Source organism: Dipteris shenzhenensis, chromosome 13 (assembly GCF_047967505.1).
Source record: "Dipteris shenzhenensis isolate YYH24624 ecotype China chromosome 13, Dip_SZ_1.0, whole genome shotgun sequence".
NCBI classification, from domain to species: Eukaryota; Viridiplantae; Streptophyta; class Polypodiopsida; order Gleicheniales; family Dipteridaceae; genus Dipteris; species Dipteris shenzhenensis.
Window position 1 is genome coordinate 8309948 of NC_141608.1, and position 17142 is coordinate 8327089.

At 41.4% G+C, this 17142-nt stretch overlaps 1 protein-coding gene across 2 annotated transcripts; it reads left to right on the plus strand.

Moving 5' to 3' along the window:
• Positions 1-12084: 12084 nt before the first annotated feature.
• Positions 12085-15968, plus strand: LOC147894988 (uncharacterized). Of its 2 annotated transcripts, none has more exons than XM_087383370.1 (4): positions 12085-12449; positions 12968-14256; positions 14616-14721; positions 14815-15968. In XM_087383370.1, the coding sequence occupies exons 1-4, from the start codon at positions 12293-12295 to the stop codon at positions 15858-15860; spliced, it is 2598 nt and encodes an 865-aa protein (XP_087239496.1). In that variant the 5' UTR covers positions 12085-12292; the 3' UTR covers positions 15861-15968. The 2 variants fall into 2 exon arrangements, with proteins under 2 accessions (XP_087239496.1, XP_087239497.1); XM_087383371.1 differs by having other exon boundaries at positions 12968-14250.
• Positions 15969-17142: the final 1174 nt, after the last annotated feature.

The following is a 17142-nucleotide window of genomic DNA, read 5'->3' on the forward strand; positions in this document are numbered from 1 at the left end:
AAGGCCATTCTCGACATTCCACTATGTAATGTTCACATCTGCACATTGCATGGTCTATGTCGAATTATTGAGAAATTGGTATTTTTATATATTGGATTTGCTTGGAAACTCCGTCTCGAAAAAAATAGAAAGGATGCTCTTCAAGCATTGGAAAAAGTGTTATCCAATATAGGTCTGCATGGAGGAGATGTTCAAATCACAAAGGATTTTAAAAAGTCTACCAATGGCAAGGAGGTACCAATCAAGCCCTCTATTGGTGGTGTTAAGGCAAGAAGATTCTTGTCTCGACCTAAACATAGTAAGCAAGTAAGGCAAGGTAGAACAGTTTCAAAGATTAATTAGGGATTGTGGAAGCAAGTCCACAATGCTGTGAAAGATCATGAGGCAGATGGGGAAGCACGAAATAGGAAGGCAGAGGTGTGGAGGTCTCTTGATCAACTCTTCATGTTCTGTGACAAAGTAACATGGACAAAGAGTGATTACAAGAACTTTGAGGAGGCAATTAAACATTTTGGGAAGTCAATGAAAGACGCGTGGACAGCTTGCAATATAACTCACTACATGGTAAGGTTCTATCTTTTTCTTTTACTTAAGTGTGATCCTCTTTTTTTTATTACTTACTATGCATTCTTATGTCTTACAGCATATCATATACAACCACCTTCCCTATTTTGTCAAAAAGTATGAATGCCCAGCTATTTAGTCTACCCAAGGCATGGAGAAGTCTCACTACATGGCACTAATGCATTTTTTAGACACACACAACACTATGGAGGGAGTCAGAAGGCAAATAGTCTGAAGGAAGTCTTCCAATGGTTTTACCGAGGCATACTATAGAGGCTGCATGCTAAAAGAAAAGTTGCTAGCTCCAAAATCAAGCTTGCTTTTCTTCTAGCCCAAAAGCAAAGACGAAGACAAGCTCTAGACAATTCAATTGCAGCAGAGAGACATAGACAATGGAGGGAATCGAAGATATTTAGAAACCATAAATGGACAAGTAAACATGAATAGGACTCATTTGTAACTTATTGGTGTTATGTCCACATGTTTTCAAACTCATTTAATAGAAATTTTTTTAGTGGAACAAGTGACTCTTGGTGTTATGCATGAAAAGTATTTCTTTTGTGAAACATATGATCTAAACTTAATACAATTTGTTCACAATTTCAATATATTGTTCGTTTAATATTTAACGACACCACTTTATGTAAATGTACAAATCATTTCATCATCAACTTATTAATCATTTATACAAGATCATACCAGATATCAAAGATTTTGTACAAATCAATTCAAATTTAATATAATGTTTGTGCTATATTTGATGACTAAATCCTATTTCTCCCAGGGCCTGCCGATCGGAACTCTCTTTTTGATCTTGATTGGAGTCTTTTTCTTCTTTATTGGCTTGATGTCGACTGTCTGTTTATCCTTTTCTTCAGCTCTCTCCACCTGTTCCTCTTCTTGGATTGTGTGGCCTGATGCAATCATGGGTGGCTCTCGAAACCTTACAAGCTGGTGTTTTCCATAGCCCTCCAGATATTAGGGCTCCTTAACACCACATGCTAATGCATAAGAAGTGTAAGACCAAAAGTAAGCGGCCCTAGAGGCCTGCTTATTCACATAATCTCCAAATATATCTATGGCAGACAACCTCTCTATCAAAATGATCTTTTCCTTTTGCCATGAAAGAACATGTCCACCTAAAGCCTTGGACAAACATTTTAAGAAGTAAACAATGGCTTCTCCATTGTTGCTCAACTGCCTATGGTAAATCAAGATCTTGGCACTGCCTAGATCATGAATATAATGAGCTAGGCCTGACATTTTGCGAAACCCAACCTGCCTGCTTCCACTTGATATCTGGAGGAATGTGTCATCCTCAATTTGTAGCTGCCACATATCAAAGGATTGGAGTGAGACAATACACAACCTACAAAAACAAAGTTAAGCAGAAGTCAAAGTATTTGATTTGAAGTACCTTCTCATTTTCATCAGCAACAAGCAGTTCATCTTTCCATAGATTTATCCCTCTCCCCTCTTGTCCAGCCTCTTCTTTAGGCTTTTCTGTGTATAGTGCTGAGAGATTCATAGCTTCCTGTGTGAGCTGGAAGGCAGCTTCATCTGGCTCTTGGAACTTTTTAGCCTCTTTGAAACAAAATGAAAGGGCCTCTATAGGATCAAAAATTGTTTCCAAAGCCAGTAGTGAATGGTCATCCTCTATGCCAACCTCCTTGTCAAGCCTTGAAGCCTGGGCAATAAGGGAAATGGCATAGTCCTCCCTCAAATTGAACATAAACTCTATATCATGGAGGAAAACATAATCCTTTCCACCAATCAACACACCTGGAAGCATGGGCACTGCATAGTTGCTGCTCTGAACATCAAAATCTTCAACTGGCTCTGCTCCCCTCAGAGTTTTTGTCCTCAGTTGAACAAGGTCAAGAGCAGCCACTTGCAGCCCCTCATCCTGAAGGTTGATATCTTCTTCTTGCTCTACCATTTCTGTGACCAAAGAAACATCCTCCTTTTCCTCTGCTTCAGATGTGTCTTCTTCTTCTATTTCCTGCCCTTGTTCATCCAAAGACTCCTGACTGAAGACAATGTACATAAGAAATGCCATGCTTTCCTCCAGCACTCTGCACTTTCCGGTGTGCAAAGTACAGTTGAATTTATATTGATCAGGCAGGCTGTCAAATCTTCTGTTCACATGGTACCTCAGCCTGTCATTGGAGACAATATGATTTATATGCACAAAAACCTTTTCTCCTTCCACAATTCTTCCTGCCTCTGTTAGTTCTTTGAAGGTATCCCAATAGTCTGAAAGAAAATCTTTGTGCTGCTCCAGTATAGAGCTCATTGTGAACTCCATGTTGAAAATACTGTGGTATATATGGAAGTTACTCTGAGCCTTGCATTTGTGAAGAAACTCAAATAGGAGCAAATCTGGAGAATTGTCCTCTTCTGATCTCATTTGTTTTTTGATGGAAGAATCAGCACTCTGCTCCAGTCTCTTCTTTTTGCCTGTTCAAAAACTTATATACTATGAATTCTATATGCTGACATATGCAATCAGTGAATGCATTGTATATCACCAGATAATTCCTTCATGACATCTCATGACTCACCTGGTGATTGCTGTGGTCTAATAATAGCAGCAGAAAAGTCCAGCTTCCTCTTGAAAGGTGGGGCCTGGGAGCCAGCTGTTCCAAAGAAAAAACATTTCTCATCATCAAGGAAGATTTCCATAGGGCTAAAGATAGCAAATTAATAAGGTAGAAGTGAGAACCAAATCGGACACAGGAATTTGCAGCAAAACGCGATGGGAGACCATTTGGAAAATATAAAGCACTCTCCTCGCATTTTGTTGCAAATTCTCCAGTTCTGTTCATGTGCATGTCAAATCAAACACTAGGTTCATCTCAGTGATTCCTGGACACTATGATCTCATATGCAAGAGAAATGCTGGAGCTGAGTGAAACTTTTCATGAGGAATGTGTCAACAACAGGAATTTGCAGCAAAATGCGATATGGACTATTTAGAGATATATAAACCACTCTCCTCGCATTTTGTTGCAAATTCTCAAGTTCTGTTCATGTGCATGTCAAATCAAGCACTTGGTTCATCTCAGTGATTCCTGGACACTATGATCTCATATGCAAGAGAAATAATGGAGCTGAGTGAAACTTTTCATGAGGAATGTGTCAACGACAGGAATTTGCAGCAAAATGCGATATGGGTTATTTAGAGATTTATAAACCACTCTCCTCGCATTTTGTTGCAAATTTCTAGTTTCTATTCATATCCATCTCCAATCTAATTCCTGGGTGATTTACCACATTCTTGGACAGTATAAATTGAAAATGTAACAAGAAGGATGGAGCTGAGTGAAGACATTTGGACATCAAAAATCCAATGGATGGAAGAAATATATGTTAAAAAACACTGAAACCAATCTAGAATTCTGACCTATTTTTTCCTTTTCCATGCTGATGGAGTTGCACTGGTAAATCTCCTGCTCTTTCTCTAGCTTGAACTTTGCACCTGGAGATCTGGCAGTAATAGTAGTCTTCAGGCAGGTTGCAGTCTGGGTGGAGTGTGCTGGGTAGGAAAGGATCAGAGAGAAGGAAATGGAAGATGCGAGGGTCGTGGCAGGGATGAAAGATGGGGAGGCAGGGGAGGGAAGAGTGGTTGTGGTATTGATTATGAAATCATGAATGGCACAAGTTCCAAGGCATAAAGTGTACTTTCACACGTGCCAAATTTCAAACTCCAAGAGATCTGGATCCCATCCACACGTGTGAAAAACGACTATATTCCACACGTGTGGGATTTAGAAGATGCCTTATTTGTATTTGCACTTATTTGTGGTATCCTGTTTTAGACCTCTTGCCCTCCAGTCTCTGCTCTCTTGCCTCCCTACCTCCATACTCTGCAACATTAGCATCCTGTCCAGCAGCACAGGTTCATCCTCAGCATAGGTTACTCATCAGCAGCACAGCACATCCACAGATAGATTCCAGGTCAGTAACAATGGGTTCTCCCCTTAGTCTCTGCAATCTTCTTGCCTACAATAGAAAAAATCCATCCTGCATGGAAATGCATAGACTCAAGTCAAGACAGAGAAATCACTGTAGAAATGCAGATCTTCAAGTGTGATATTTGCATGTGAGGGTAAAACTGTACTTATGGGTTCTCCCTTCAGTGTGTGCACACTTCTTGCCTTCCATAGACTCAATCCATCCTGTATGGTTATGCAAACACCTTCAAATGACTGAAGGCATATTCCAGCATGCTGCCTCATGAATTTGCAGCAAAACGCGAGGAGAAGGCCTTAGGAATTTCAAACAGCTGAAATCGCGTTTTGTTGCAAATATTGAAATATTGCTTCATCAACCCCTGTCATTCTGGTTTTGTGACTTCCATAGCTATCCATAGCTGTAATCTTCTTGCATAAACTCCATTCATACTGTATTTAGTTGTAGAGACAGAGAAATCACTGTAGGAATGCACCACCATGTCATTTCAAAAATTTGCAGCAAAATGCGATGTGGACCTGTTTGAAATTTCAAACTGCTCATATCGCATTTTATTGCAAATTTCTCTATATGGCTTCATCCACCCCTGTGATTGCCTTTTCTTTGTTAAAACATGTTCTCCATGTCTGTGATCTCTTTCCAATCCTTTGTATGCAGTTTTTTAGAGTAATGGCAAGAACCAAGTCAACTGCAAGAAAAGTTGGCAAAGGGCCAGGGCTTGCAGCAACAGCAGCTGGGGCAAGTACTAAGAAATTTAGTGTGCCTCCAAAGGGAAGAGCTGCACATGGCAGGAAGGGTAAGCCAATGAGCCTGCTCAAGCAAAAGCCCAAAAGATTGAATCATGGTGCAGGTGTGCTAAGGGAGATCAGGAGGCAACAGAAAGCTATAGGCTTTGCAATACCCAAGGCACCCTTTCAAAGACTGGTAGAGAAATTTGTGACAGTTGGAACCTTGGGTTCAGGTGGAATAGAACTGCCATTCTTTCCTTACAGGAAATGGCAGAGGATTACTTGGAGAAATATTTTGAAGATGCAATGCTTGTAGCAGCCCATGCTCACAGGGTGACTTTGATGGCCAAAGACTTCAACACTTTGTCCAGAGTGAGATGGAGGTATGACAAGCTTGTTCATCCTGTGGAATGGCAGGACATCAAAATGAGAGACATATTGCTAATTCCACCTACAAGGAAGTTGAAGGTTGATGAGGTAAAGGTTGTTGAGGTAATACACTCAAAGAACACCAGAGGGAAGGCTGCTTATGAGGACTCACTGAAGCACCAAATAAAAGAAACAAAATCTGTTATAGATGTGGAGACTGGAAAGAAGGAGCTACAGATACATAGAAAGTTGAAGGAGCTGGGCCCTGATGTAGTTGTTCATATTGAGGATGAAGTTTCAGTGAATGATTTTGACTTGACAAAACAATGCTTAGCAGCATTGGCTCATAAGAATGAGTATTGCTCAGATACTATCATTCTTGCAATGCTCTAGTGTCTATTATTTTACATTTTTTGCAAATCAATCCTCCTTGTACCTCCTTTATAACCTACCCTAATTATTTTCTGATCCTATGCAGCATGATGAGAAGCTGGCTTCACCCCTCTATACAGCATACAGTCCATATTATTGATCCTGCCATTTCTTCTAAATTAAGAGATGCAAAGGAGACTCCCATGAGTATTTCCAGCTGGTTCAAACACTGCAATTTTGAAGTAATTGATGTTTTGCTACTTCCATACCATAGCAGGTATGTGGGTGACTACTTTTAAGATTCTTCTTTAAGATTGAAAACTCTTGTAGCCTTTGATTTCCTTATGCTTTTTTCCTTATGCAGTGACCACTGGAGTTTTGTTTCTATTGACATCTAGCAGAAGCAATGCTTTCTATTCAACTCTCTAAAAAACACACACAGAGAGCTGAAAGTGTAAGTGCTGTGTGTGCTTTTTGAACTTAAAACTTCATTATTTTGATATCATACTAACTAAATTATACATATTGCAGTTGTATTAGAAGGCTTTTAGATGCATTGGATCACTGTCCTCCAAATGTCTCTTTTGGATTCAATAGAACCAATAAGTCTAGAGGTAAAAAGTCTATTAAATGCTATGTCTTTGAACTTATTGAATAATTTTATTTTGTACTGATGCTAACAGTTTCTAACATATTTTTCTAACTGTACAGACACCACAACAAAATGATTCAAGTAGCTGTGGATAGAGAGTGCTGATCAATGCAAAATATATACTTTCAAGCTACTTTGAGAAGGAACAGTCAGACCTTGTAAGGAAAAATACTTTTCATTTAGCTTGAAGATAATTCATAATGATACAAAGTGTTCTAAATTATCCTCTGCCATTGCAGATGAAAGAGGATAGCTTCAGCTCCAACTATGTACATAATTTTAGAGCTCATACAATTTGAAGGTTTTTGAGCTATGCCTCCCCCAAACCTATTGTACCAGCTACTGTGGAGCTGGGTGAAAGCTCTAAAGTACAAGAAGGTGTCATACACCTTGATGCCACAGATGAAGCACCTAATGTTGAGGACTAGAAGCCATAGGAGCAATCACATAGTGCTGAGGAGGAGCAGACACAGAAGCAAAGACCTGCTGCTGATGTTGTTGAGGAGAAGGTGGAGAAGCAGCAAAGAGATGCTCCTGGGGCAGTGGAGGAGACAGGATGGAGCACGGACAGGATGGAGCAGCAGAGAAAAGATCATCCAAAAAATGTAGAACAGCCTCTGGATCAAGCTGTACATAAATAAAAAATGGATGTCAGAAATATGTTCTACATATTTAACTAAACAGTTCTGTACAAAATCTTACTTGATTGAATATAAAACCTTTGTTTATGGAGTCTGTGTTATCTCAATTTTTAAATTTTCGATGTCTTTGCATCGAAATCTGTTCTTTTTTTTTGCACCAGAACGGAACCGTAATATAGCAATAGAGCATATGATCCGTAAGCTAGGGCATTGGCGCATATCCACACATACCCGAGCATATTTTGTTGCATTGGCGCATTTGGAATTAATCTACTTGGTTGGGAACCAGAACGTATCATATAACGTTCCTCTCACGTTGGCTTTCTATCTTGGTATTATGTTTTGGAATGTGAACTCGGAGAGCACGTTGAAAGACAGGCTGTGGCTTCTTCGTTTGGCCATCGCATTCTCACACGGAGAATGGCAACAGGAAAACATGAAGAACTGATGCAAGAACACAGAGGAGATAAGAAATAAGTTTGAGAACCCACCTCTGGAGTTTTACGTTAAGTGCCAGGCAATGCGAAGATTGTTCGAGTGTTGTGGGATGCTCGTGGCTGGTTGTTGAATATACACACACCGATAGCATCACAACACAATAGATGGTGCACCGTACTGACGTTGAAGCTGGAGCTGGAGGACCTGGAGTGCAGCTCCCAGGTAGGTGGCTCTGCCAAAGATTTTGAATTTCCTGACAGGAGAGCAAGGTAAGTTCGGTAAAAGGGAGAATTCTGTTCATCTTCAAGGTCATCCCTTGAACGGAATTGTGACTTTGGCTCTCGCTCGTCTATTGTGAGAGAGAGGGTCCCATGAACTGGGACCCATCTTCACGTCCAACGCAGCAGCATGAGCAAAGGACAAACTGAACAGGATGGTGATTATCCTGAGGCGGAAGGAGCCCTCACGTAGAATCTCATCGAGACATTGAGGACTTTACTTGCTGATGCTACCCCTTTTCTTCGCATCTAGTGGCCTGAAGAGAAACCTCGGAGACATTTCTTCAATCTTTGCTTATGCATTCACGATGAGATTTAACTTGATAGCTCCTGAGCGAGGAATCCATCTTTGTGAATGTAGATTGCAGGATTTGGTCCTGCGAGATGGGCAAAAATCAAAGATGAGCGTGAGCTGCAAACGTTCATTATATGAAGAGCAAGGTAAAATGAGAGCGAGTGATTTTTTCGCACAAGATCCTTCTGTGTTGCGGTCTAGCTTTACAAAACATTTGTGTACAAGTACTCTCCTTCAGAGTCCAAAGGAATAGAGAGCATAAACAGTGCCAAATCCTTCGGGTTTTTGATTCTTGTGATCCCAAAATTTTGCCACTGAGTCTCCCAAAACTACTGTAGACTGCGTTGTCCGGCCCAGCAATTGCTAGAGACCTTGTAACATTGCAGCGGGACAATAATTGGTTTTGGAAAGCGATGCAAACGAGAGGGTGTAAGAGGTAACCCAAGGAGTGGGGCCACAATGGATGGATTCTAAGGTAAGGGAATCAGACAACGAGGGAGGAGGAGGGAGTGATTGAGGAATTGAGCAGTGCGGGCAAAGCGATTGATGGCAGGAGGTTATGAGTAAGCAAAAATCCCAAAAACAGGAAGAATGCACAAGAAGCCATGTCTGAATATTTTAACTGGTTATTGATATAGATCTAGTGGCTTGAATTGATACTCAAAAGCGTATGCTATTTTTGGTACTCACTTTTTGATGAGGCAACAAAAACATATTACGCTTTTTGGCATGTATTCATGATTCCACCTTGTAGAATGTGCATAGTTTCCTGACCAAAGCTTTTAAATCCTATGTCGCATGTGCAAGATGGGCTAAGAATCGATCTTTGTGTGATCCATGGAAAGAGTTCGTAGCAAAGGAGCATCGTGGAAGGTACGGTGAGCAATTTAAATTGTGTGAATTTGATTTTTATTGCTCCTTTTCTTATTGAGTGCAAACCTGATCGACTCCTTCCCCAATAACTTTTTAATATAAATCTCCAACGTAAACGTATAATGATTCAAAACATGGGTTGAAGCTTTATGAGGAAAGTACTGTCTCAAAAATCTACACAAGTTTTGATTGTCATGACTTTGATGGCCATTATTAACAGAACGAAATTGCAGATCATAAACTTGTGTACAAAAAAAGAAAAAGAAAAAGATGGTCTTAAACAAGATGATTATGTTCTTTTATGGATTGAAAAGAGAAAGACTAATGGAGGCCTGAGCAGGTTTTCTTGTATTTGGTTTTCTCGTGAACTATAGTGAGGGATTGGAATTGACTTTTGTCTCCCACCTCATGAGCAGGATTATGAGAGGTTATGGATCGGGTTTTCTCTCTACCCCTATTGTTGGGCTTTTTGTTGGTTTATGCTCTACATCACCCTCTACCTCTTGTAACATGCCTTTGAGTAGTGACTTAGTTAATTGTTTCAAACGAGAACCATGAAACATTGGATGCATGCACCCTACAACCTGGTAGCAACCCCATTTTATAGGCTACCTTGTTTATTTTCTCTAAAATTAGCCATGGCCTACAATATTGGGGTGATAATTTCACACAATGCCCTATGATCAAAGACGTATGCAAACAAATTCTAAGAGATACCAACTTTTTCTCCGAACTTGAATTCTCTAAATGATCTCTTCTCCCACCTAAAACATTCTGCTAAGGTGTGTATGGCACAGTGCATTGATGAATAATGCCTCTGTCATCTGCCTTTAAGGACTCTATAGCTATCTCCCCGTGGCTCCTTGCTCCCCTAAGTCTCTCCCTCCCTCTCTCTCAACCTCTTTCTCCCTGCCCGGTCCCCCTCCCTCTCTCTCAACCTCTTTCTCCCTGCCCGGTCCCCCTCCCCCTCCCTCAGCCTCTCTCTCCTCCCTCCCTTTTTCTCTTGTGCAATCCTCACCCAAAGTTTGTATGTTGGCCTCCCATTTGTGCCATCATGGAATTGCATAGAACTTGGGATGGGTTCTGAGGCATGGAGGTACACGGATATATTTTTTCAAGAATATTACATCAAAGAGCTTGGGGCGTTGCCAATCAGGTTGGAGCTGTTGATCCAAGCTTCACTAATTTGGTACTGATGAAGGCTGGTAGGGAAGTTGTCTAGGGTCCGTCCACCTTGAGTTTTCATATCTGGATATTTGTTCCAGAAATCCTTGATGGGATTACTAGAAAGTGGTATTACATCAAAATTCCTTGATGGGGTTACTAGGAAGTGGTATTGCATCAAAATCATACCCATCATTGGAATACGGCATGGGAATCCGCATTGGACTATCTGGATCTTAATATTCAAAATCAAATATTGGGTCCACTTTGGTCCCTCTTTCACCCGCTCCAGCTAGGCTGCTCTTCAAAAATGAAATTTAGCTCGACGCTTCGATTGCTCCAAAAACAAAATTTTAGCTCCAGGTTTTGGCTGTTACAAAAAATGAATTTAACCTAGGAAGTGCTGCTGCTCCCAAACAAAATTCATATCTAGGCTTTGGCTACTCCAAAAAATGATCGTGATCCAGGTTGCTGCTCCAAAACGAATTTCAGCTCTAGGCTTTGGTTGCTCCAAAAGCGAATTTCAATTCTTAGCTCTAGGTTTTGATTGCTCCAAAAAATAATTTTGATCCAAGAAGTGCTCCAAAACGAGATTTAGCTCCAGGCTTTAGCTGCTCCAGAAAATAAAATTTAGTTCTAGGCTTTGGCCGCCCTCCCACCTATGCTATAAGGGTCTTGTTTGAATGGAAGAAATTCATTCGCTATGTGTGGAGCTTCTTCATGAACAAGATATGTAGGTAGAGGGCCCTTAAATGGTTCCAATAAACGAATATGGAATGCATTGTGGATTTTCCATTGTTCTAGTAATGCTTTAATAGTAAGAAGTACAAGGAAATACTTAAACTTGATTGTATTATGAAATAGAGACAAAAAAACTGCATGAGCTAAGTATTGAAACAACCTAACCCATAGAGCTAGGTACATGTGAGGATGAGTCTAGTAAAGCATGCTTGTATAAAACTCAATCAGGGGGACTAGAACGATGACTAAGATGCAACCAACATAGGTCAAAAGGCACCCTTGGCATATTGGGCATGGTAAGAAGGACCAAGCTTAGTCAACAAATTGCCACATGGATAGGAACACACGGACATGAATTGTATATACTAAATATTGGACATTGCTTTGCCCATGGAAGGGCAATAGAGGGGAGGAGGACTCCTCTCCCCCTATGAACATGGCAAGCGTGCATCAACTTATGAGTTATTTTATGAGCGGAAGAGGTGGACTCCCCTCGTATCTTGGTTGTCAAAATTGGCTATTAAAGTGCTGGGGAGCTGGCCTCGATGTTAGCACAGTTCAATGTTCGTAATTAGCATCTAACGTTTGAGATTGAGTTGATTGAACATGTAAGGGAGGTTTCGGATGTGTTTGGATGGGCGTTGTGAGTATTCGCCTCTTGGGTGAGTATTCTTTAAACACTGAGGTGGGTAGGTGCAGTGAGCAAACATGAGCAAGAAAGTACATTTCTCGATGTCTATGCAACACCCGACCCTTTACCTCGAGACAAGATTTCGTTGGGCTTACGTCCATGCACTCTTCTAGAGACGGACGTATGGTCATTTGTCAAGTGAGCTCCGCATCCTTGCAAGAAGAGAACTTAGTCCGAAGAGGTTGAAAACCCAACTAACTATAAATAATGTTAAATTAAATTGTGCAAATGCATTAGTATGTAACCGCATACAAAATAGTAGACAAGTCATATTCAAAGAGTCAAGGCTCTCTCTTTCCTCTAACTTTCCTTTGAAAAACCCCCATAATTTCCTGTCCCCTTCCTCACCTCCTCCAAGCTCTTTTATTTTGCACATCAGCTCCACCCTTCTTCATCTTCTTCCTTTTTTGCTCATCTTTTCCAGCTCTCCTCCATCCATCCTTGCTCCAGATAACATTTTTCCAAGGGCTTTCTCCTTCCCTCTAGCGTTTTGTACCTCATCTGCCCTTACATGGGACAGGCAGTCCTGCCTCCCGGTTTTAGATTTCACCCTACAGACGAAGAGCTTGTGTTGCACTACCTCAAGAGGAAATCGTGCTCCCGAACACTCGAGGATGGCATCATTGGAGAGGTGGATCTTTACAACTACGAGCCTTGGGATCTGCCCGGTATGTAGTTTCGCCTTCGCATTCCCTTCCTTCATTGGAGAGAAGACAAGATTTTGTAGTAGGAGTTATCTTGACAGTGAGAATCTAGACTTCTATTGTGACCGTGCCGTTGTCTACTACCTTGTGGACTATCGCATTCGAACGGTAGTTTCGGCGATGCATATGTTAATGTCAATGGTGTCCGAAGTGGCTTTCACTTCTACGACAGAGTGATTGCTAAAAAGGCTTTGTCAGCTTTGTTTGCTTTTTTTCTTTCCTTTCATCATGACTCGAGGTCAGAACTTGTTTACTCTTCTTGGGCACTTAAGCCCCTAAGCTGTTCTCTCCATCTTCTGGAAGATTGGGAAAGAACTACGGTTACGGCACTTCACAAGTACAAACAGTGAGCTTTGTGCCTTAACCTTGCCGCTGTACGAGATGTACATGGATTCGTTTGTGCAACTTGTCTTGGATTCACGTGCTTTCTAGCCTGCTGTAGTTCTTGTTCTTGTGCTTACATTGCTTCCTCTCCTTTGCAGAAAAGTCTGCTCTCTGTAGCAGGGATCCAGAGTGGTATTTTTTCATTGCCAGAGATAGTAAGAAACTCCATAGATCTCGCACCAACAGGGCAACGAGAGCAGGGTATTGGAAGGGGACAGGGAAGGATCGGAGTGTCTGCTCTGGTGGATGCTCAGTTGGAATGAAAAAGACTCTTGTATTTTACTTGGGGCGTGCTCCCAATGGTGAACGAACTGATTGGATTATGCATGAGTATAGACTGGATGAAGAGTATGAGAAGAAAAGGAAGATTGTTAGTGCTTTTGTACTCTGCCGGATTCGCAAGAAGAGTGGGCCAGGACCCAGGAATGGAGAACAATATGGAGCACCAGTCTTGGATGAAGAGAACGAAATAGGATCAACCTCACAATGCACCTCGACAGATGTTGCTAGTCACATTCTTCCTAGATTCTATGAGGATACAGTCCAGCAGGAATATGCAGACTTTTCAAAGCAACCGGGTTTCACAGGAGGCTTTGGGACATCATCTCAAGTCCCTAATAACATGGATTTCGAAGCATTAGGGGGTCCAGAATTCGGAGAAGATTTGGAGTCTTTCCTCCAAGTTCTTCTTACTCATGAACCACAGGATGAATGCACACCAGGGGGTCAAACTGGTTTGGATTCTATTTTCAAGCATGATAACGAAGCAGAAAAAGTGTCAGCAGACTATTTATATGGTGAGGTAGGGGGTAGCTTAGTCAATCAAAATGAGAATAACAGCTCTTTTGAGCCAATGCAGACTGTCCCAACAGGGCCAGGTCATTATGTTCCTGGTCTTGAAAACCTTCATGACATTCTGCATCCTGCTCCTGATGAAGGAGAAATGTTGGGAGAGGTGCTGCAGGCTCTTATTGCAGGCCAGGCTGTCCCTAGCTCTGATTTTGAGAGCGGTGCCGACCAGAATGAAAGGATGATACTGCCAGTTCTGGCTCTGAACCAGGGTCTGGTTAGCAGTGACTATCTTGAGTTTATGGAGCTTCCTGAGGAATTTATCTTCACACTGCCTGACTTGGAAACGAGTGGATTTGAAGCAGATGAAGGGCGGATGTCTACGACCTCTGATGATAATAATGGGATCAAACTCCGCAGTCGTAGCAAAGAGATCCAGGAAGGTTCGCAAGGACTGCATGGACACGGAACAGCTGCATGGAGGGCTCGATTGCAAATGCCACAGGATTTGAAAGGAAGCATTGATGATAAAGACATTTTGCATCATCCTAAAGAATTGTACACTCTCCATGGGCAGTCCCCATTTTCAGAGGTGAGAGTAAGTACTAGTATGTGCAATGACCTGGTTTCTCCTTTGAAGCTTTTCCTTTCCTGTAATAATAGCCCCAACTTCGATATTTGAAGGGTAGAAAGAGTCTCTTGAATCTGGATTGGTTTGTGTTTAGTATGTGTAGCACCCCTTCAGCAAGGCCATTTTGAATGGCTTAGGTGGGGTAAGCAGAGGGGCCTAGGCTCAAATCTTACGTAAGTCTGGGGTGAGAGGCATTTTTGTCCTGCCTGTTTTTTTGTGGGTAGTTGTCAGGTTCAGGGAAGCTGACACTCCACCCTGGTAACTGGTTTGCTGTTTTATTTTTTAATACTCTGTTGAAACTTAAGAAAATACGTTGTATTTCACAGGTGCCAATGCTAACCTCAGGAGATCTTAAAGATGATTCCAATATAGAGCAACAGGATACAGTAAATATGGATGGTGCAGATGCCACTTTCATTGAATCGTCTTCAGGTATTGGTTCATGTGCATGCATGGTATGCAGAATTTATTAAATAGTCAAAGAAATTCTATGCCCTATGCTGACTATTTTTATCTTTGCTGCAGGTTTTGGTCAGGCTTCAGATTCTGAATCCTCGGAGGCAGGGAAGGCTAGCTCAGAGGATTCAAATAGCATTGCAAAGGAAGAGGGTTGTATTCAATCAGCACAGTCCAACATAGGTCCTACAGGCTTTTGTTCAAGCTATGGCCTTCAATGCCCTGACTTAGGACTGGCTGATACATGTGTGAAATCATCATATTCGAGTTCTATAGATTTTTCGATTGTGTCTTTGGTCAGGGGAGGTCAGGCTGAATATACAGGTTGTCCTGATTTTGTCAGATACGATGGTGTTATGGTAAAGCAAGAATATAACGTAGATATAGCGTCAGCTCCTGGACAGGATCATAAATGTGTATCAGGACACTTGGGTGGAGATGAGACAGCATATTCTATGGAGTCACCTGGATCCTCCACTCAGCATATTAATTCAAATGTGAAGGGTGGAGTCACCATTCTTGAGGCCCATCCAGGCTCCAGTGCAGGGTCTTCATCAGCTCTTCAACTGCCCAAATATCTATTAAAAATTCTGGGCCTACTTGGAGATGTCACCGTTTTGCTTGCATTAGCAGCAGATTTCTTGGTTGACGTGGGGCAATGCAAGGCTGACTTAAACAAACCGTTGGCTTCCGTCAATTGCCTCTCTGCCAGGGATGAAGCAGAGCACATACAGGCAGCGCTCTTGGTTAGAGATTCTTCAACCAGTACATCTGCTGGATTTATTTGCAGAGCAAAGATGGACCGTTCATTAAGTACAAAACCATTGCCAGGGTTAATGCTGATCGAGGGTGAATGCTGCTCCGATGCAATTTCAAAGCACAAAACACTACATTTGGGGAAATCTGCTATTTCGATCATTTCCATGTGCGACCGCAGCAAGCCCTGCAAAAGTCTCTGTGGTGGTCTAACGATCTTTGCTTTCTCATTGGCTACATCTGCCTTGATCTTCTTCTGTCCTTTTCGTGGCTTCTGGAGGCTGGCAAAACGTGCTCTTGCCAATCAGTTTTTGACTAAGGAGGGTCTTCTGTGGAGATGCCCATTTCTATACTACTAAAGATTGCATATTTCCAGTCAGCTGAACTGGCGATAATGAGTCTATATCACATCTGTGCTCATTATCTATTCTAGAAAACTTTTGAAGAAAACATTTACTTCTCAGCTTGTTTTTTTGTGTCAGTAGTGGGCTGACTGTGCTAATGGAACAGCTAAGCTATCAAGGCTTCAGCCTGAATTTTACTGCACAGTCGAAGCTAATATGTAATAACTGCACAGTCAAAGCTAGTATGTTTTTCCAAGTGCCACTGAAGTAAACTATCCACAAAAAGCCATCATAATCTAAGATTTGGTGGGGTCCTGATGGGATCCCCAGGTGCCAAGAAAAGAAAATCACACATAGCTGACTGTTCCTATCCACACCCATGTCCAGAACACAGGTATGTACACAGATGACAATATTAAAAAGCAGTAATATTGTTGAAGTACAGACATGCAGGAATCATGATATACCAAACTAGCATAAGCGACAAAACATTATGATGCCAAGTTCAAGCATGAGGTCACATTACAAGAGTAAACAAGTGTTCCCTAGTCAATCTTTATGGAGAATATGGACCGGTGCACGGTGCTGTGACAGTTGCAAGGATTAAGAATAGAGATGCAATTAGACGGCCATATGGTCACGGAGAAGGATGCCATACCAGGAATGTGTAAGAGTGCTAGATGAGGAAATAGTTAAGTATTGGATATTGACCGATGGCAAGGAGTGCTTGTGCTACTCAAGGCAGGTAAGGAAACTGGTGAACATTAAGATAGTGAGCTCCAAAACATCCAGGCCAGAAGCACGTGAAAACCTTCATTGTTATCTTGATTGCTGACAACCAAAAGAAATGGCTCGTCGTGCAAGGTTTTTGAAGAGAAGATTAAAAAGCATACTTTTATTGATAGACTTGCAACATCCACTTGATTAGCACACGAGCTATACATCACTCGATTCAAGGAATTCTTAATTTGCAGATGTACACCTAGAATATGCAATGGAAAATTGAATAACAGCACACGCATGTGCTGGCTAAATTAAAGGTTGTCAATTCACTAATAAAAAAGTTTTATTTAGAGAAGCAATATTCTTAATTTTAAAAGAAAATTAAAGTTACTTGATTGCCGTCTTGAAAGTTGCTATCTTTGGAAGAAAAGTAAACTTAAGAGAGAGAGAGTCTCTCTCTCTCTCTCTCTCTCTCTCTCTTCTCACGTCTAGAGACAACAACATAACAATCTCACGTTTAGAGACAACAATATAACAATCATCTGTCAATGTTATTTTTCTTTACGAATATTAC